The sequence below is a fragment of the Anoplopoma fimbria genome, chromosome 14 (genome assembly GCF_027596085.1).
Source record: "Anoplopoma fimbria isolate UVic2021 breed Golden Eagle Sablefish chromosome 14, Afim_UVic_2022, whole genome shotgun sequence".
In the NCBI taxonomy this organism is placed as follows: Eukaryota; Metazoa; Chordata; class Actinopteri; order Perciformes; family Anoplopomatidae; genus Anoplopoma; species Anoplopoma fimbria.
The window spans coordinates 19057694-19078566 of NC_072462.1; the positions used below are offsets into that span (position 1 = coordinate 19057694).

At 46.1% G+C, this 20873-nt stretch overlaps 2 protein-coding genes across 2 annotated transcripts; both read right to left on the bottom strand.

The window, feature by feature from the left end:
- Nucleotides 1-1298: 1298 nt before the first annotated feature.
- LOC129102599 (neurofilament medium polypeptide-like) lies at nt 1299-6412 on the bottom strand. The gene is made up of 4 exons (XM_054612817.1): nt 5354-6412; nt 4337-4461; nt 3338-4199; nt 1299-1949 (listed from the first exon to the last, which is right to left on the bottom strand). Exons 1-4 carry the CDS (start codon nt 6410-6412, stop codon nt 1299-1301), a joined length of 2697 nt encoding a protein of 898 aa, XP_054468792.1.
- Nucleotides 6413-15654: 9242 nt separating this feature from the next.
- Nucleotides 15655-20328, bottom strand: LOC129102642 (neurofilament medium polypeptide-like). The gene is made up of 5 exons (XM_054612876.1): nt 19270-20328; nt 18272-18396; nt 17347-18133; nt 16318-16617; nt 15655-16041 (listed from the first exon to the last, which is right to left on the bottom strand). The coding sequence occupies exons 1-5, from the start codon at nt 20326-20328 to the stop codon at nt 15655-15657; spliced, it is 2658 nt and encodes an 885-aa protein (XP_054468851.1).
- Nucleotides 20329-20873: the final 545 nt, after the last annotated feature.

Genomic DNA, 20873 nt, shown 5'->3' on the forward strand with positions numbered 1-20873 from the left:
AAAAATATGACTTCATTCATGTAAAATAACAAGAAAACAAACTTTGTTTTTTTACTTCATTATGACATTTATTGAGCAAATGCTTCTGGGAAATTGTTCATAATGAGTAAAGTCATGGGATAGCAAACAGTAGCACCTCATTTATTTCTTTATTGAAATTCAAGTCCATCCTATGCATACAAGAATGCATGAATCTGCGCATTTACAGTTGTTATTTTTTTTTTTAGTTGCACTCAGGTAAACATAACATCCATCCATTCCATCCATTTTCCGTAACCTGCTTATCCAGTTAAGGGTTGCAGTGGTGCTGGAGCCGATCTCAGCTGTCAATGGGCGAAGGCAGGGTTCACCCTGGACAGGTCACCAGTCTGTCACAGGGCTGACATATAGAGACAAACAACCATTCACACTCACATCCACACCTACGGGCAATTTAGAGTCTTCAATGCACCTAAGCTGCATGTCTTTGGACTTGTCCAGCCCGGGAATTGAACCCCGGCCCCTCTTGCTGTGAGGCGACAGTGCTAACCACTACACCACCGTGCAGCATAACAGACATTGATAAAAAGCATGTTTAAGGCTAGGAGTTTCTTCAGTTTGTTAAGCTTTAACAGGATGTATATGGGCATGTGTTTAATATCGCTGCCCGTCTCTTTCTTCTCTGTATGTGGTGTGTTTGTTGTTAGTTTGCCTTTTTTGGCTCAGTTGTTATCTTCACATGTCAAGTAAGGCTTCTTCAGTAAAGCGGAGTGTCTGTGTAGAGGACCCTCCCATCTGCGTGTGTCCCCCTTTCCACCCCCCACCCACCCTCCTCACCCCCTTTACTTAAACTCCAAAAACCTTTCAACTTGAATAATATCTCTGTCACTGTCCCACCCGCAATATATTTATTCCTTTTACATATTTACTCTTTTTACAGTGTGTTTCTAGCATACATACGGACGAGAGGAAAGTTCTCCCCTCTCCTGAGCTAGCATGCAGAGAGACCCCCCTCCCCTCCCTCCCATGAGCTTGCCCGTGAACTGCAGAAAAGAGAGAAAGAAGATCATTTTTAAATGTATCAGTCGCTAGCTCCTTACCGCGTTTGCAGCAAAGCCCGTTTTTTTTAAGCTGTCACTCAACATGCATTTTTTTGAAATTTGTAGCATTTACGTTTTGGCTTCTCTCTATGATTTGTTTGCGAGTGGTTATCTTTATTACATCGCTCTAGCTGTATGATTTTCTTTTGTTATGTTGGTTCAGGGATGATTGCTTATCTCCCTGTTTCCCTCCTCTGGGATCAGCCGCCGGAAGTCTGCTCATTCGCTCTCTGTCACCTGCTTGATGGACTGGGTGGAGTGCTTCTCCGTCTTCTTGGCGGTGACGAGCTTCTCCTCGACCACCTCCTCCACCTCATCCTTCACTGTCTCGGTCACAGTGACAGATTTGGTGACATGCTTGGATCCGTCCTCTTCGGTGGTGATGGTCTCCACGGTTTTGGTGATCACCACTTTCTGGCTGCCATCATCCTTGACGGGACTTTCGTCCATACCGTTAGCGATAATGTCGTCTTCTTTTTCCTCGTCCTTCTGCTCTTTCTCTTCAGGGCTGCTCTTGTCTACATCGCCATTCATGGCTACATCTTTCTTTTCTACATCCTCGCTCTTTTTCTCTGATTTCTCCTCAGCAGCTTTAGGGGCCTCAGGCTTGGCGGTCTTTGGGGATTCAGCCTTTGGAGATTCGGCTTTGGGGGATTCAGCCTTTGGAGATTCGGCTTTGGGGGATTCAACCTTTGGAGATTCGGCTTTGGGGGATTCAGCCTTTGGAGATTCGGCTTTGGGGGATTCAGCCTTTGGAGATTCGGCTTTGGGGGATTCAGCCTTTGGAGATTCGGCTTTGGGGGATTCAACCTTTGGAGATTCGGCTTTGGGGGATTCAACCTTTGGAGATTCGGCTTTGGGGGATTCAGCCTTTGGAGATTCGGCTTTTGGGGAGCCCAACTTGGGGGACTCGGTTTTTGGGGAGCCTAGTTTTGGGGATCCATCCTTTGGTGAGCCTTCTTTGGGGGACTCAGACTTAGGAGGTGCAGGTTTAGGAGAATCAGATTTAAGGGACTCAGGTCTAGGGGATTCAGACTTGGGGGATTCAGCCTTTGGAGATTCGGCTTTGGGGGATTCAACCTTTGGAGATTCGGCTTTGGGGGATTCAACCTTTGGAGATTCGGCTTTGGGGGATTCAGCCTTTGGAGATTCGGCTTTTGGGGAGCCCAACTTGGGGGACTCGATTTTTGGGGAGCCTAGTTTTGGGGATCCATCCTTTGGTGAGCCTTCTTTGGGGGACTCAGACTTAGGAGGTGCAGGTTTAGGAGAATCAGATTTAAGGGACTCAGGTCTAGGGGATTCAGACTTGGGGATTCAGCCTTTGGAGATTCGGCTTTGGGGGATTCAACCTTTGGAGATTCGGCTTTGGGGGATTCAACCTTTGGAGATTCGGCTTTGGGGGATTCAGCCTTTGGAGATTCGGCTTTTGGGGAGCCCAACTTGGGGGACTCGGTTTTTGGGGAGCCTAGTTTTGGGGATCCATCCTTTGGTGAGCCTTCTTTGGGGGACTCAGACTTAGGAGGTGCAGGTTTAGGAGAATCAGATTTAAGGGACTCAGGTCTAGGGGATTCAGACTTGGGGGATTCAGCCTTTGGAGATTCGGCTTTGGGGGATTCAACCTTTGGAGATTCGGCTTTGGGGGATTCAACCTTTGGAGATTCGGCTTTGGGGGATTCAGCCTTTGGAGATTCGGCTTTTGGGGAGCCCAACTTGGGGGACTCGGTTTTTGGGGAGCCTAGTTTTGGGGATCCATCCTTTGGTGAGCCTTCTTTGGGGGACTCAGACTTAGGAGGTGCAGGTTTAGGAGAATCAGATTTAAGGGACTCAGGTCTAGGGGATTCAGACTTGGGGGATTCAGCCTTTGGAGATTCGGCTTTGGGGGATTCAACCTTTGGAGATTCGGCTTTGGGGGATTCAGCCTTTGGAGATTCGGCTTTTGGGGAGCCCAACTTGGGGGACTCGGTTTTTGGGGAGCCTAGTTTTGGGGATCCATCCTTTGGTGAGCCTTCTTTGGGGGACTCAGACTTAGGAGGTGCAGGTTTAGGAGAATCAGATTTAAGGGACTCAGGTCTAGGGGATTCAGACTTGGGGGATTCAGGTTTAGGGGATTCAGACTTGGGGGATTCAGGTTTAGGGGATTCAGACTTGGGGGATTCAGGTTTAGGGGATTCAGGTTTAGGGGATTCAGACTTTGGGGATTCAGGCTTTAGGGAATCTGGTTTTGGGGATTCAGACTTTAGGGAATCTGGTTTTGTTGCCTCGGTTTTGGCAGCTTCTTCCTTCTTGGCCTCTGGCTTTGCAGCTTCTGTTTTCGGTGCTTCTGTCTTGGCTACAACTTCTTCTGCTTTCTCATCTGTTGACTTCTCATCTTTTTCGCTTTTCTTGCCTTTGTCTGCATCATCTTTGTCCTCTTTCTCATCACCGCTTTTGGATGCTTTGTCACTACCTGCATCTTCATCCTGTTCGCCATCCTCCTCTTCAGCAGCTGTTTCCTCTTCATCTCCGCTGCCTTCTTTGTCTCCGGCCTTCTCTTTGTCAGGAGAGGCTTTAGATTCTGGAGCTTTGGAGCACAAGACCGTCTCCTCAACTACCTCCTCTCCCTCTTCTTCTTTATCTCCTCCCTCTGCATCATCTCCCTTTTCTCCCTCGTCCTCTCCCTCACATTCTTCCTTATCTCCTTCTACACCCCCTTCTCCCTCACCCTCTTCTTCCTTATCGCCATCTTTTTCATCCTGCTCCTCTTCCTCCTCGGCGGGTTCGCTGGAAGTAACTTTGGCTTCAGTGGCGGCTACAACTTCCTCCTCCACGACCTCTCCCTCTTCCCCCTCGCCCTCTGCCTCTGCTTCCTCCCCCTCTCCTTCTTCTTCCCCCTCCTCTTCCTCAGCCTCATCTCCCCCTCCTCCGAGGGTGGCGGACAGCTCCTGTGCTATTTCGGCCAGGGCCTCGTCGATGTCTAACTTCTCATCCTCCACCTTTGTCTCTTCGATGATCTCCTCTACAAACTTGTGGTGGACCTTCATCTTGGGGAGGTTTGATTTAGGTTTAGAGATTTTGGTGGGGGTGACCGCCTGACGATAAGGGAAAGTGCTGAAGTGGGTCTCCTCGCCCTCTAGGAGTTTCCTGATTAAAGCAAATGTATACATAATATATTCAGTAATCTCTTTTGAGACAGAGAATGGTACCGCTTTTATGAAATGAATGCAAATATTATTTCTGCTACTAAAAAAAATGTCAATTGCATGTCAGTATATAGCTACCTGTATGCAGCAATCTCAATGTCCAAGGCCATCTTGACATTGAGCAGGTCCTGGTACTCGCGCAGGTGACGAGCCATCTCCCATTTGGTGCTCTTGAGCTCATTATCCAGCTGGTGAATTGTCTCCTGAGAAAACAGAGCAGTACACAATACAAGGTTGATTATGGACAACAAGATGACATGCAGAGCGAAGCTTCGCCCTCTTTTGCAGATTCATTTATGCAGTTTTGAAAGTCACCTTCATTGATTACCAAGAATCAGTTTTACAGAGATTTCGAAAACAATTTATTTTATTAATAATTTTTTACGAATTGACCTTTAAATTAAACGTAACCTGTGTCAATTTAGCCAACTTTTATTTGCCTTGGTCATTTAAATAAACGCTGTGCACCAAACCCTGTTGCTTTAATATAATCTGACGCAACACAGTATTAATTCATGTTGAATGCCTTTTGTCTCAAGGACAGCCTCCACACTTGTCAATGCACCCCACCCCCACCCCCAAAGTCTCAGTGGTGTGATGTAAGACCATTGCATCGACCCATGCCTCTGACTCAGCAATACGGGGAGGGGTGGGGGGGATGGGGGGGAGTGTGCTGCTGCAGTGTCTCCCTTTAACTATTTGCTGAGTGTGATCTGTAAAGGAAATCCTGCGCTTGTAACTTGGAAGCGCAATGATGCGATCATTACGCAGCAGAAAAAATGTGTTTAATTCATAGACCTTCACTATGATTTAGAAAATAAAGTACGACCAGTTTTGCTTTTAATAAGTCAGTTTGCTACTTTTTTCCTCCCTTACATAAAAACTGCGTCACACGCACAGATATAGGGGTAAAAAATGGAAAATTCAATACATTAACAATCTATGGAGATCATAGCAGCCCAAACCCGTATTGATACATATTCAAACACACAAAACATTAACGTGAACACCGAATAAGTTGTATATCAACAAATAAAAAGTATATTCAAACCATGTCACCGGGTCTTTACGCACAGCTCCGTGGCTGCTTCCTACCTGCAGGCTGGACAGGTCGCTGTTGTGGCGGTCCTCGATGTCATTCAGCTGCCTCTCCAGCGAGTCTCTTGTCCCGCGGATGGACTCGAGCTCCACCGTCTTGGACTGCAGCTGGCGCCGGTAGTCGGATATCTCATCTCGGGCGGACTTGATGGCGTCCTTGTTCTGCTCTGCAGCGTCGGTCAGCTTGGAGAAGCGGCACATGAACCAGTTTTCCACCTGCTGCAGGTTCTGGTTGGAGTGGCCCTCCAGCTCACAGCGGATCTCCCGCAGTGCCTCGGTGATGTCCGTCTTCTGGAGGTCTCTCCTCTCCACGGTCACCTGCGACTCCTGGATCTGGGCGATGAGTTCGCTCACCTCTTCCTCGTGGTTGTTGCGGATGAAGGCGATCTCGTCCTGCAGCGACTGAACTTTCTTATCCAACTCGGACTTCGCCAACTCGGAGTCGTTCGTGTCCTTCTTCAGGCAGCGGATGATGGCCTCTGTCTCCTCCCGGATGCGAGCTTCCTCGTCGAAGCGGTCCCGGATCCGCTGAATGTCCTCCTCGATGTGGTCGGTGTCGAGCTGGATTTGCGTCTTGTCGTGGTGGATCTGCTCCAGCACGGAGTGCAGTTCCAGCAGCTCCTGGTCGTAGAGGTCTCCCAGCTGGGAGCGCGACACCTGCTTCTGCCGCATTGCCTGGATCTCCGCCTCGATCTGCTTGTTCTGCTGCTCCAGGTAGTGCACCTTGTCGATGTAAACCACAAACCGGTCGTTGAGCCCCTGGAGTTGCTCCTTCTCGTTAGATCGCTTGTAGTCTCCGTTCAGGATGGAGGTTTGGTTGTAATCAACGCTGTCGGCGGAGCTGAGCACCGTTGAGCTGTAGGCTCGGGACACCGGCATGTTCACGCTCCTCTTGTAGGACGTGGTCATGGTGGAGCCGGGGCTTGCCCGGGACCAAGACTGGGAGCGAAAGCCGCTGGAGGGGGAGCTGCCGGAGCGGCTGTACCCGTAGCCGGTCGTCCTAGTATCCATACTTCTCCTGAAGGGGCTACCTACCGCGTCCACCGGGTAACTCATCCGGTCAGACTATGAGGGGGGGACTGTGTGAAGTCCTGGGGAGAATGTGTTTTTGTGGTTGGGTGGGTGTATATGTGCGTGTGTATGTGTGTGTGTGTGTGTGTGTGTGTGTGTGTGTGTGGGTGAGGGGTGGATGGCATTCACGGCGACTGAAACCTCCTCAGCCTGCTCCTTATATATCTGAGGCTCAGTCTGACAAGGCAAGTCCAAGCAGTTCTGTTTGGTCCATTGATGGAAGGGAGGGGAGGGCGCATCCCCCTCAGGCCGTCTGCCAATGATCCGGGGTCCCGGTCCGTCTGAACCACGTGGGCTGCAGGCGATGCGTGGGTGTGCGACTGAGAGAGAGAGAGAGAGAGAGAGAGAGAGAGAGAGAGAGAGAGAGAGAGAGAGAGATAGAGAGAGAGAGATAGATAGATAGATAGATAGATAGATAGATAGATAGATAGATAGATAGATAGATAGATAGATAGATAGATAGATAGATAGATAGATAGATCTAGGGGATTTAGGGGAGTTTTTCCTGTGCCGATGTGAGGGAAGGACAGAGGATGTCGCATGTGCACAGATTGTAAAGCCCTCTGAGGCAAATTTGTAATTTGTGATTCTAGGCTTTACAAAATAAACTGAATTGAATTGAATTGAATAGATAGATAGATAGATAGATAGATAGATAGATAGATAGATAGATAGATAGATAGATAGATAGATAGATAGATAGATAGATAGATAGATAGATAGATAGATAGGTAGGTAGGTAGGTAGGTAGGTAGGTAGGTAGGTGGATGGATGGATGGATGGATGGATGGATGGATGGATGGATGGATGGATGGATGCAGGTGAGGAGCAGCAGCAGTGAGTCTGAGAAATCATACTGGATTAAGGTCAAAATATATGTTCAAACTAAAATGGAGTATATCTAACGTTTTATATCTGCAAAGTTTATGGAATAACTAAATGTAGAATTTGTTCAGGCTCTCAGCATGGGATAATAAAATCAAAAAGAGCAGGCAACGTTTTATTTTGGTAAACACATTCTGGGATAAAGCCCTAATCAACTCACTGAGTCCCCATGGCCTGCATTACTCATCACATTTCTTTCCCCCAACCTCTACAGGAAGCTTCTAGAAGGGGAGGAGTCTCGTTTCAGTGTAGGAGTGCCTGGGAGTGTGTCCTCTCTGTACAGCCACAGTTACTCGGTGCCCTCCTTCACCCGGCCCATCCTTTCCAGCCTGAGTTCTAGCACCTCCTACCTGATGACATCACACCTCCTCAGCTCCAGCTACAGCACCACCGAGGGGATCATCTCTGCCAGCCACGCCCAGAAAGCAGAGGCCAGCCCACCTGGGGAAGAGGAGGTGGAGGAGGAGGAAGCAGAGGAGGAGAAGAGACAGAAGATGAAGAAGCTAAGGGAGACGAAGCGGCTAAGGAGGGAGAAGAGGGTTAGTGCATTGTTTTTGATTATGTTCTGTAATTTTCTCAATTAAACTTTATTTTTCTAATTATTTAATTAATAATATTTAATGACAAATATTAATACAATTCTCATATATTGACGCAGGTGGTGAGGAGGAGCCCAAGGAAGAAGTGACAGAGGCCGCTGAAGATGACGGGGAAAAAGAGGACAAAGCAGAAGCAGAGGAGACCGAGGTTAAAGAGGAAACCCAAGAGGAGGTAAAAACAGAAGGAAGCGATGACAAAGATGAGGATGCAAAAGAAGAAGAAAAAGAGGAGAAGGAAGAGGTAAAGAAAAGTGAAGAGAAAGAAAAAAAGTGGATGCCAAGAAAGACGACAAAGATGAAAAAGCTGCTGTGAAAACAGAAGTCAAAGCTGAAGCCAAAAAGGAGAAAGAGGAAGAAAAAGTAGCCAAACCGGAAGCTGCAGAAGAAACAAGCACAAAGGGTGAAAAGTAAACCAGTAGCAGCAGACAACTTCAATCAAGACTGTTCATTAGCTCAATAACCAGTAGAGGCATCTACGCTATCCTCTCAAACCTGCTTGTTAACATGGTGCTCAATAAAACAGTCCAATAGCCATTTGCAGCAACAAATCAAGGTTAACTGCTTGCCAATACCAATAGTCCATAAAGGTCTGGTTGCACACTTCCTGATGAGTGTAATATGTATAATTGCTGAGTTCAAAAGTGAGTGTGTGAGATTATGGTGGTTTAATAAACACCTCTTAAAGCCATGTGTGTCACTGATTTTGTGCTTTGGTGAACCATAAACAAGTCCTGATATAACTTTAAACATCCTTTATCTCTGTAAAAACAGCTGTTTTGTAGGTTAGACATGTTAGCATGTGTCATTCATTAATTCCTTGTTTCCCAGTCACTCAGGCCATTAGAAACACTGTCAGTGACTAATTATAAACTAATTCAAGAGCAAAGGGGACCCGCACACAACCCCTCCAAAACTATTTTTAATATAGATAAATAAATGGTATACCTATACCTATATACATCTCTCTCTCTCTCTCTCTCTCTCTCTCTCTCTCTCTCTCTCTCTCTCTCTCTCTCTCTCTACAAAATAATAATATTAATCTTGTCACACCCCTTTTAATGTTGGTCATCTATATGGGTTGTAATCCTGGAATTGCAGCTCCCATAATGCTTTGGTGGATGTAAACAGGAAGTATAAAGTTGAGGCGTGTAATGCTGTAGGCTCCACAGTCTACGTATGTGGCTTACTTGAGCCCCTTTTTTTTTTTTTTAAATCCTATATTACTTTGTATTTTGGCACCATTACAAAATGACGAATTAACTATTACCAGTTCCTGTTTGCAATGTAACATTATCCATGGATGTACAGAAAAATAAAACTGCATTACTTTGATACTGAAGAAAACTTGTTTTTATCACTTATGTGTTATGTGTAAATGTGTGCCATCTTTGTTTTAAATTGCTGCAATCAGCGTTAAGGGGTTTTTGAATTACCCCACTTACTTCCATTAAATGAGCGTTATTAGCTGCTGCTGCAACTGCTGACTGTTGGAAAATCAGCCGAACTCTAATAAAAACCTCTATTATTAAATGTATTACAACCGGGGTTTTTGCTGCTACAGCATTAGTTGGTCTGATATGACCTGTAGCTTATAGTGGATAGTTAAGTAACGTTAGTGTTGGCAACTGCTTTGAAACTGCCTTTACAACTCTCAACTACTTGTGTTCCCGTTAAATTACAATATAGCATGTAATATAAATTCATTTTAATTGGTTTATCACAAATGTAAAACAGGAAGTTAACCCAGTACGTTATACCTCTCGAGGAGTTTGTTGTTCCTGCTCGCGACCTTGGCTCGTGACCCATTTCCAGTTAAGGGGTTAACTATAGTTAACTATACAGTCCATGAAGTAATAGAGTGGAGGCAAACGATATCCGTTATTATCTATTAATTTAAACCAATGACTATAGTGTATGAACAGCGTAAATGGTGATTACAGGATGATTGTAAATGCTAAACATAGTGCAACACTTCACAGAAAAACGGAATTAAATGACTCAAACTTAAGTTTGCTGAATTGAGCTAATTTTAGCTAACATCAAGGCTAGTAGTAGAGGCTAAATCCCATTAAGTAGGGCTTAATTGAGCACATCTGTATTTTCACTGTTCCTATATAAGAGAAACAATGTGGTTTTCTTTTCAAAAGTTACATATACAGTGGGGGAAATAATTATTTGATCCCTTGCCGATTTTGTAAGTTTGCCCACTGACAAAGAAATGAACGATCTATAATTGTTATGGTAGGTTTATTTTAACAGTAGAGACAGAATATAAAAAAAATAATCCAGAAAATCACATTATATAAAAGTTATAAATTGATTTGCATTTGATTGAGTGAAATAAGTATTTGAGCCCCTACCAACCAGCAATAATTCTGGCTCCCACAGACCGGTTAGATTAGTCCTTTCACTTTAAGAAAGTACTCTGAATCTCAACTCGTTACCTGTTTAAAAGACACCTGTCCACAGAATCAATCAATCAGATTCCAACTTCTCCACCATGGGCAAGACCAAAGAGCTGTCTAAGGACGTCGGGGCAAAGATTGTGGACCTGCACAAGGCTGGAATGGGCTACAAGACCATCGGAAAGCAGCTTGGTGAGAAGGAGACAACTGTTGGTGCGATTATTCTGAAATGGAAGAAACACAAAATGACCATCAATCGCCCTCGGTCTGGGGCTCCACGCAAGATCTCGCCTCGTGGGGTATCGATGATCATGAGAAAGGTGAGGGATCAGCCCAGAACTACACGGGAGGAACTTGTTAATGATCTCAAGACAGCTGGGACCACAGTCACCAAGAAAACCATTGGTAACACACTACGCCGTAATGGATTAAAATCCTGCAGCGCCTGCAAGGTCCCCCTGCTCAAGAAGGCACATGTACAGGCCCGTCTGAAGTCTGCCAATGAACACCTGAATGATTCAGAGAAGGCTTGGGAGAAGGTAATGTGGTCAGATGAGACCAAAATCGAGCTATTTGGCATCAACTCAACTTGCCGTGTTTGGAGGAAGAGAAATGCTGATTATAACCCCAAGAACACCATCCCCACCGTCAAGCATGGAGGTGGAAACATTATGCTTTGGGGGTGTTTCTCTGCTAAGGGGACAGGACGACTTCACCGCATCGAGGGGAGGATGGACGGGGCCATGTACCGTGAAATCCTGGGCAACAACCTCCTTCCCTCAGCCAGGACACTGAAAATGGGTTGTGGATGGGTCTTCCAGCACGACAATGACCCAAAACATACGGCCAAGGCAACAAAGGAGTGGCTCAAGAAGAAGCACATTAAGGTCATGGAGTGGCCTAGCCAGTCTCCGGACCTTAATCCCATAGAAAATCTGTGGAGGGAGCTGAAGCTTAGAGTTGCCAAGCGACAGCCTCGAAACCTTCAGGATTTGGAGAAGATCTGCAAGATAAGATAAGATAAGATAAGATAATCCTTTATTAGTCCCGCAGCAAATTTGCAGTGCTTACAGCAGCATAGTGTTAAAGTGCACACAAGTACATAGAAAGTCAAGTAAAAATAAAAATGAAAATAAAAAATAAAAATAAAATAAAAAACAAGTATTATAAATAAGCAATAAAAACAGTAGAAAAACACAATAACTGAAATATAATATTTACAGACAGAAAAAAAAACTATATTAACCATTATTAACCATTATTGCACAGTGTTTTTATTGTCATTAATGTCATGTGGTCTGCTGGGAGCAGAGTTGGTTGTGCAGCCTGACAGCAGCAGGAAGGAAGGACCTGCGGTACCTCTCCTTCACACAACGGGGTGAAGCAGCCGGTGGCTGAAGGAGCTGCACAGAGCTGCCAGGGCGTCCTGCATGGGGTGGGAGGTATTGTTCATCAGGGATGACAGCTTGGCCATCACCCTCCTGTCTCCCACCACCTCCACCGTATCCAGTGGACACCCCAGCACACTGCTGGCCTTCCTGACAAGCTTGTTCAGTCTCTTCTTGTCGGCTGCTGAGATGCTGCTGCTCCAGCAGACCACTGCATAAAAAATGGCTGATGCCACCACAGAGTTGAAAAAGGTCTTCAGGAGTGCTCCCTGCACTCCAAAAGACCTCAGTCTCCTCAGCAGATACAGTCTGCTCTGACCCTTTTTATAAAGTGCATTTGAGTGATTAGTCCAGTCCAGTTTATTGTTCAAGTGAACACCCAGGTACTTATAAGATTGCACAATCTCAATGTCCTGTCCCTGGATGTTCACTGGTTCCGGAGGACAGGTTTTCCCCGGCGGAAGTCCACCACCAGCTCTTTGGTTTTACCAGAGTTGATCTGGAGGCGGTTCCGCCGGCACCATCCTATGAAGTCCTGGTTCAGTTCTCTGTATTCCCTCTCATCGCCTGCGGAGATGAGGCCGACGATTGCAGAGTCGTCAGAGAACTTTTGCAGGTGGCAGGTAGCAGAGTTGTATGTGAAGTCTGATGTGTATATGGAGAAGAGGAATGGAGCCAGAACGGTTCCTTGTGGGGCCCCCGTGCTGCAGGACACCCGATCTGACTCACACTCCCTTATCCTCACATACTGTGGACGGTTGGTGAGGTAGTCCAGTATCCATGCAGTGAGGTGGTGGTCCACCCCGGTCTGCTCCAGCTTGTCCCTCAGAAGCAAAGGCTGGATGGTGTTGAAGGCACTGGAGAAGTCGAAGAACATGACTCTCACAGTGCTTCCAGCCTTTTCCAGGTGAGAAAGGCATCTTTGTAGCAGGTAGATGACAGCGTCATCCACCCCGATGCCAGGTTGATAGGCGAACTGAAGAGGGTCCAAAGATGAGGTCACCAGGGGCGGAGGTGCACAAGGACCAGCCGCTCCAGGGTCTTCATCAGGTGGGATGTTAAAGCCACCGGCCTGAAGCTGCTGAAGTCCTTGGCCCCGGGGTCTTTGGGACTGGTACCACGCAGGACGTCTTCCATAGCTGTGGTACCCTCCCCAGCTTCAAGCTCAAGTTGAAGATGTGCTCCACAATCCTGCACAGCTGGTCTGCGCAGGATCTGAGGAGCCTTGAGCTGATGCCGTCCGGACCCGTGGCTTTTCTCACCTTTATTCTCCTCAGTTCTTTTCTCACCTGGTTGATAGATTAGTGGACCAAAATCCCTCCTGAGATGTGCGCAAATCTGACCTCTGTGCTTGCCAACAACGGTTTCTCCACCAAGTACTGAGTCATGTTTTGTTAGGGGATCAAATACTTATTTCACTCGATCAAATGCCAATCAATTTATAACTTTTATATAATGTGATTTTCTGGATTTTTTTTTTGTTATTCTGTCTCTCAATGTTAAAATAAACCTACCATAACAATTATAGATCGTTCATTTCTTTGTCAGTGGGCAAACTTACAAAATCGGCAAGGGATCAAATAATTATTTCCCCCACTGTAGTCCTATTCTTAATGTGTCAAAGCAGAAGTGACTGATTCCCATTATTGACAATATTATTATTATTATTATTATTATTATTATTATTATTATTATTATTATTATTATTAACCGTTATTGAAGGCTTTTACTGACAAACTAAGATAAATAATGATGATAATGATTACTCTGGCGTGAAAGTCTGCTCTTTTTTATTTTTCCTTTTACGTGTTAAATACAAAAAAGGCCCTCATTGAAAGTAATCATGTCTTGATACAAGATGACCCATAAGCTCGTTTTTGCAGTTACCTGAAATGACTACTTTTACACAAAAGACTAGTAGTAACAGTTTTTCAGTCACAAGTACAAGTACATATATAATCTTCTCTAATGTGATAAGAGAACATCGGAACAAACACCCACTGATGCACATTATCCTCTGACACCTGGCATCACCCATCAGCTGCTCTGTTATTTTACTCCCTTGGGTCGATGTTAAGTTTAGACAGTCTGCAGCAGAAAGCTCTCTGCATCAGGTTTGGTGCAAACAGCCCTGGTGGTGGATTAAAAAAACTACTGCAGTGGTATTTCTTTGCACTTAGTAGATAACATCCGTTGGGTATTTTGCTGTTGACAAAAAAAACAAAAACAAAGCCACACAATATTAAAAACTGTTGGCAAAGTAGTTCAGCAGAACATCAATTTAATTGGAATCTGAAGAAGTATCTTTCAGCAGTAACCATAAGCCAAAAAATGTAATATTGCCTATCCTTTCAGCATGGTCATACTTTTTAATATTAGATTAGATAAATTACATTCTTGGTGATTTTTTTTCCAAAGGACATCATTTGCAAATTTGTCAGATTCAATTTTCTTGTAAATATTTAAGAGCTGCTTTCTATGATGAAATAATTTTGGTCAGATTTCAGATAATCGTAAATCTTAATACAGCATTACATTATACACATTTATGTGGCACCTAGAACTCGATCTGGTTAAGTGTGAAATCCATAAAGGCGTATATGTAGGTCATCTAAAACTGTGTCTTGTCTCACTTGTGTGTCTTGTATGTCGTGTGTGTGTGTGTGTGTGTGTGTGTGTGTGTGTGTGTGTGTGTGTGTGTGTGTGTGTGTGTGTGTGTGTGTGTGTGTGTGTGTGTGTGTGTGTGTGTGTGTGTGTTGTTGAATCACAATGAATGAAGCTTGAACCTATTATAGGTTATATAGGATATAATACTCTTTTTTTTTACCTAAAGCCATTCATTTCATAACAAAACATTTATTATAAAGCTCTTTTCTGACAAGTTGTAATACTTTCAACCACTTACTAACTACTTATTGTAACTACTCTAATGTAATGTTGAATATATGTATAAGCAAAAATATGACTTCATTCATGTAAAATAACAAGAAAACAAACTTTGTTTTTTTACTTCATTATGACATTTATTGAGCAAATGCTTCTGGGAAATTGTTCATGATGAGTAAAGTCATGGGATAGCAAACAGTAGCACCTCATTTATTTCTTTATTGAAATTCAAGTCCATCCTATGCATACAAGAATGCATGAATCTGCGCATTTACAGTTGTTATTTTTTTTTTTAGTTGCACTCAGGTAAACATAACAGACATTGATAAAAAAGCATGTTTAAGGCTAGGAGTTTCTTCAGTTTGTTAAGCTTTAACAGGATGTATATGGGCATGTGTTTATCATATCGCTGCCCGTCTCTTTCTTCTCTGTATGTGGTGTGTTTGTTGTTAGTTTGCCTTTTTTGGCTCAGTTGTTATCTTCACATGTCAAGTAAGGCTTCTTCAGTAAAGCGGAGTGTCTGTGTAGAGGACCCTCCCATCTGCGTGTGTCCCCCTTTCCACCCCCACCCACCCTCCTCACCCCCTTTACTTAAACTCCAAAAACCTTTCAACTTGAATAATATCTCTGTCACTGTCCCACCCGCAATATATTTATTCCTTTTACATATTTACTCTTTTTACAGTGTGTTTCTAGCATGCATACGGACGAGAGGAAAGTTCTCCCCTCTCCTGAGCTAGCATGCAGAGAGACCCCCCTCCCCTCCCTCCCATGAGCTTGCCCGTGAACTGCAGAAAAGAGAGAAAGAAGATCATTTTTAAATGTATCAGTCGCTAGCTCCTTACCGCGTTTGCAGCAAAGCCCGTTTTTTTTAAGCTGTCACTCAACATGCATTTTTTTGAAATTTGTAGCATTTACGTTTTGGCTTCTCTCTATGATTTGTTTGCGAGTGGTTATCTTTATTACATCGCTCTAGCTGTATGATTTTCTTTTGTTATGTTGGTTCAGGGATGATTGCTTATCTCCCTGTTTCCCTCCTCTGGGATCAGCCGCCGGAAGTCTGCTCATTCGCTCTCTGTCACCTGCTTGATGGACTGGGTGGAGTGCTTCTCCGTCTTCTTGGCGGTGACGAGCTTCTCCTCGACCACCTCCTCCACCTCATCCTTCACTGTCTCGGTCACAGTGACAGATTTGGTGACATGCTTGGATCCGTCCTCTCCGGTGGTGATGGTCTCCACGGTTTTGGTGATCACCACTTTCTGGCTGCCATCTTCCTTGACGGGACTTTCGTCCATGCCGTTAGCGATAATGTCGTCTTCTTTTTCCTCGTCCTTCTGCTCTTTCTCTTCAGGGCTGCTCTTGTCTACATCGCCATTCATGGCTACATCTTTCTTTTCTACATCCTCGCTCTTTTTCTCTGATTTCTCCTCAGCAGCTTTAGGGGCCTCAGGCTTGGCGGTCTTTGGGGATTCAGCCTTTGGAGATTCGGCTTTGGGGGATTCAGCCTTTGGAGATTCGGCTTTGGGGGATTCAACCTTTGGAGATTCGGAGATTTTGGGGGATTCAACCTTTGGAGATTCGGCTTTGGGGGATTCAGCCTTTGGAGATTCGGCTTTGGGGGATTCAGCCTTTGGAGATTCGGCTTTTCAGCCTTTGGGGGATTCAGCCTTTGGAGATTCGGCTTTGGGGGATTCAACCTTTGGAGATTCGGCTTTGGGGGATTCAACCTTTGGAGATTCGGCTTTGGGGGATTCAGCCTTTGGAGATTCGGCTTTGGGGGATTCAACCTTTGGAGATTCGGCTTTGGGGGATTCAGCCTTTGGAGATTCGGCTTTGGGGGATTCAGCCTTTGGAGATTCGGCTTTGGGGGATTCAGCCTTTGGAGATTCGGCTTTGGGGGATTCAACCTTTGGAGATTCGGCTTTGGGGGATTCAACCTTTGGAGATTCGGCTTTGGGGGATTCAGCCTTTGGAGATTCGGCTTTGGGGGATTCAACCTTTGGAGATTCGGCTTTGGGGGATTCAACCTTTGGAGATTCGGCTTTGGGGGATTCAGCCTTTGGAGATTCGGCTTTTGGGGAGCCCAACTTGGGGGACTCGGTTTTTGGGGAGCCTAGTTTTGGGGATCCATCCTTTGGTGAGCCTTCTTTGGGGGACTCAGACTTAGGAGGTGCAGGTTTAGGAGAATCAGATTTAAGGGACTCAGGTCTAGGGGATTCAGACTTGGGGGATTCAGCCTTTGGAGATTCGGCTTTGGGGGATTCAACCTTTGGAGATTCGGCTTTGGGGGATTCAACCTTTGGAGATTCGGCTTTGGGGGATTCAGCCTTTGGAGATTCGGCTTTTGGGGAGCCCAACTTGGGGGACTCGGTTTTTGGGGAGCCTAGTTTTGGGGATCCATCCTTTGGTGAGCCTTCTTTGGGGGACTCAGACTTAGGAGGTGCAGGTTTAGGAGAATCAGATTTAAGGGACTCAGGTCTAGGGGATTCAGACTTGGGGGATTCAGGTTTAGGGGATTCAGACTTGGGGGATTCAGGTTTAGGGGATTCAGACTTGGGGGATTCAGGTTTAGGGGATTCAGACTTGGGGGATTCAGGTTTAGGGGATTCAGACTTTGGGGATTCAGGCTTTAGGGAATCTGGTTTTGGGGATTCAGACTTTAGGGAATCTGGTTTTGTTGCCTCGGTTTTGGCAGCTTCTTCCTTCTTGGCCTCTGGCTTTGCAGCTTCTGTTTTCGGTGCTTCTGTCTTGGCTACAACTTCTTCTGCTTTCTCATCTGTTGACTTCTCATCTTTTTCGCTTTTCTTGCCTTTGTCTGCATCATCTTTGTCCTCTTTCTCATCACCGCTTTTGGATGCTTTGTCACTACCTGCATCTTCATCCTGTTCGCCATCCTCCTCTTCAGCAGCTGTTTCCTCTTCATCTCCGCTGCCTTCTTTGTCTCCGGCCTTCTCTTTGTCAGGAGAGGCTTTAGATTCTGGAGCTTTGGAGCACAAGACCGTCTCCTCAACTACCTCCTCTCCCTCTTCTTCTTCATCTCCTCCCTCTGCATCATCTCCCTTTTCTCCCTCGTCCTCTCCCTCACATTCTTCCTTATCTCCTTCTACACCCCCTTCTCCCTCACCCTCTTCTTCCTTATCGCCATCTTTTTCATCCTGCTCCTCTTCCTCCTCGGCGGGTTCGCTGGAAGTAACTTTGGCTTCAGTGGCGGCTACAACTTCCTCCTCCACGACCTCTCCCTCTTCCCCCTCGCCCTCTGCCTCTGCTTCCTCCCCCTCTCCTTGTTCTTCCCCCTCCTCTTCCTCAGCCTCATCTCCCCCTCCTCCGAGGGTGGCGGACAGCTCCTGTGCTATTTCGGCCAGGGCCTCGTCGATGTCTAACTTCTCATCCTCCACCTTTGTCTCTTCGATGATCTCCTCTACAAACTTGTGGTGGACCTTCATCTTGGGGAGGTTTGATTTAGGTTTAGAGATTTTGGTGGGGGTGACCGCCTGACGATAAGGGAAAGTGCTGAAGTGGGTCTCCTCGCCCTCTAGGAGTTTCCTGATTAAAGCAAATGTATACATAATATATTCAGTAATCTCTTTTGAGACAGAGAAGGGTACCGCTTTTATGAAATGACTGCAAATATTATTTCTGCTACTAAAAAAAAATGTCAATTGCATGTCAGTATATAGCTACCTGTATGCAGCAATCTCAATGTCCAAGGCCATCTTGACATTGAGCAGGTCCTGGTACTCGCGCAGGTGACGAGCCATCTCCCATTTGGTGCTCTTGAGCTCATTATCCAGCTGGTGAATTGTCTCCTGAGAAAACAGAGCAGTACACAATACAAGGTTGATTATGGACAACAAGATGACATGCAGAGCGAAGCTTCGCCCTCTTTTGCAGATTCATTTATGCAGTTTTGAAAGTCACCTTCATTGATTACCAAGAATCAGTTTTACAGAGATTTCCAAGATATTTATTTTTTTACGAATTGACCTTTAAATTAAACGTGTCAATTTCGCCAACTTTTATTTGCCTTGGTCATTTAAATAAACGCTGTGCACCAAACCCTGTTGCTTTAATATAATCTGACGCAACACAGTATTAATTCATGTTGAATGCCTTTTGTCTCAAGGACAGCCTCCACACTTGTCAATGCACCCCACCCCCACCCCCAAAGTCTCAGTGGTGTGATGTAAGACCATTGCATCGACCCATGCCTCTGACTCAGCAATACGGGGAGGGGTGGGGGGGATGGGGGGGAGTGTGCTGCTGCAGTGTCTCCCTTTAACTATTTGCTGAGTGTGATCTGTAAAGGAAATCCTGCGCTTGTAACTTGGAAGCGCAATGATGCGATCATTACGCAGCAGAAAAAATGTGTTTAATTCATAGACCTTCACTATGATTTAGAAAATAAAGTACGACCAGTTTTGCTTTTAATAAGTCAGTTTGCTACTTTTTTCCTCCCTTACATAAAAACTGCGTCACACGCACAGATATAGGGGTAAAAAATGGAAAATTCAATACATTAACAATCTATGGAGATCATAGCAGCCCAAACCCGTATTGATACATATTCAAACACACAAAACATTAACGTGAACACCGAATAAGTTGTATATCAACAAATAAAAAGTATATTCAAACCATGTCACCGGGTCTTTACGCACAGCTCCGTGGCTGCTTCCTACCTGCAGGCTGGACAGGTCGCTGTTGTGGCGGTCCTCGATGTCATTCAGCTGCCTCTCCAGCGAGTCTCTTGTCCCGCGGATGGACTCGAGCTCCACCGTCTTGGACTGCAGCTGGCGCCGGTAGTCGGATATCTCATCTCGGGCGGACTTGATGGCGTCCTTGTTCTGCTCTGCAGCGTCGGTCAGCTTGGAGAAGCGGCACATGAACCAGTTTTCCACCTGCTGCAGGTTCTGGTTGGAGTGGCCCTCCAGCTCACAGCGGATCTCCCGCAGTGCCTCGGTGATGTCCGTCTTCTGGAGGTCTCTCCTCTCCACGGTCACCTGCGACTCCTGGATCTGGGCGATGAGTTCGCTCACCTCTTCCTCGTGGTTGTTGCGGATGAAGGCGATCTCGTCCTGCAGCGACTGAACTTTCTTATCCAACTCGGACTTCGCCAACTCGGAGTCGTTCGTGTCCTTCTTCAGGCAGCGGATGATGGCCTCTGTCTCCTCCCGGATGCGAGCTTCCTCGTCGAAGCGGTCCCGGATCCGCTGAATGTCCTCCTCGATGTGGTCGGTGTCGAGCTGGATTTGCGTCTTGTCGTGGTGGATCTGCTCCAGCACGGAGTGCAGTTCCAGCAGCTCCTGGTCGTAGAGGTCTCCCAGCTGGGAGCGCGACACCTGCTTCTGCCGCAGTGCCTGGATCTCCGCCTCGATCTGCTTGTTCTGCTGCTCCAGGTAGTGCACCTTGTCGATGTAAACCACAAACCGGTCGTTGAGCCCTTGGAGTTGCTCCTTCTCGTTAGATCGCTTGTAGTCTCCGTTCAGGATGGAGGTTTGGTTGTTATCAACGCTGTCGGCGGAGCTGAGCACCGTTGGGCTGTAGGCTTGGGACACCGGCATGTTCACGCTCCTCTTGTAGGACGTGGTCATGGTGGAGCCGGGGCTTGCCCGGGACCAAGACTGGGAGCGAAAGCCGCTGGAGGGGGAGCTGCCGGAGCGGCTGTACCCGTAGCCGGTCGTCCTAGTATCCATACTTCTCCTGAAGGGGCTACCTACCGCGTCCACCGGGTAACTCATCCGGTCAGACTATGAGGGGGGGGACTGTGTGAAGTCCTGGGGAGAATGTGTTTTTGTGGTTGGGTGGGTGTATATGTGCGTGTTATGTGTGAGTGTGTGTGTGTGTGTGTGTGTGTGTGCAGGTGAGGGGTGGATGGCATTCACGGCGACTGAAACCTCCTCAGCCTGCTCCTTATATATCTGAGGCTCAGTCTGACAAGGCAAGTCCAAGCAGTTCTGTTTGGTCCATTGATGGAAGGGAGGGGAGGGCGCACCACGTGGGCTGCAGGCGATGCGTGGGTGTGCGACTGAGAGAGAGAGAGAGAGAGAGAGAGAGAGAGAGAGAGAGAGAGAGAGAGAGAGAGAGAGAGATAGATAGATAGATAGATAGATAGATAGATAGATAGATAGATAGATAGATAGATAGATAGATAGATAGATAGATAGATAGATAGATAGATAGATAGATCTAGGGGATTTAGGGGAGTTTTTCCTGTGCCGATGTGAGGGAAGGACAGAGGATGTCGCATGTGCACAGATTGTAAAGCCCTCTGAGGCAAATTTGT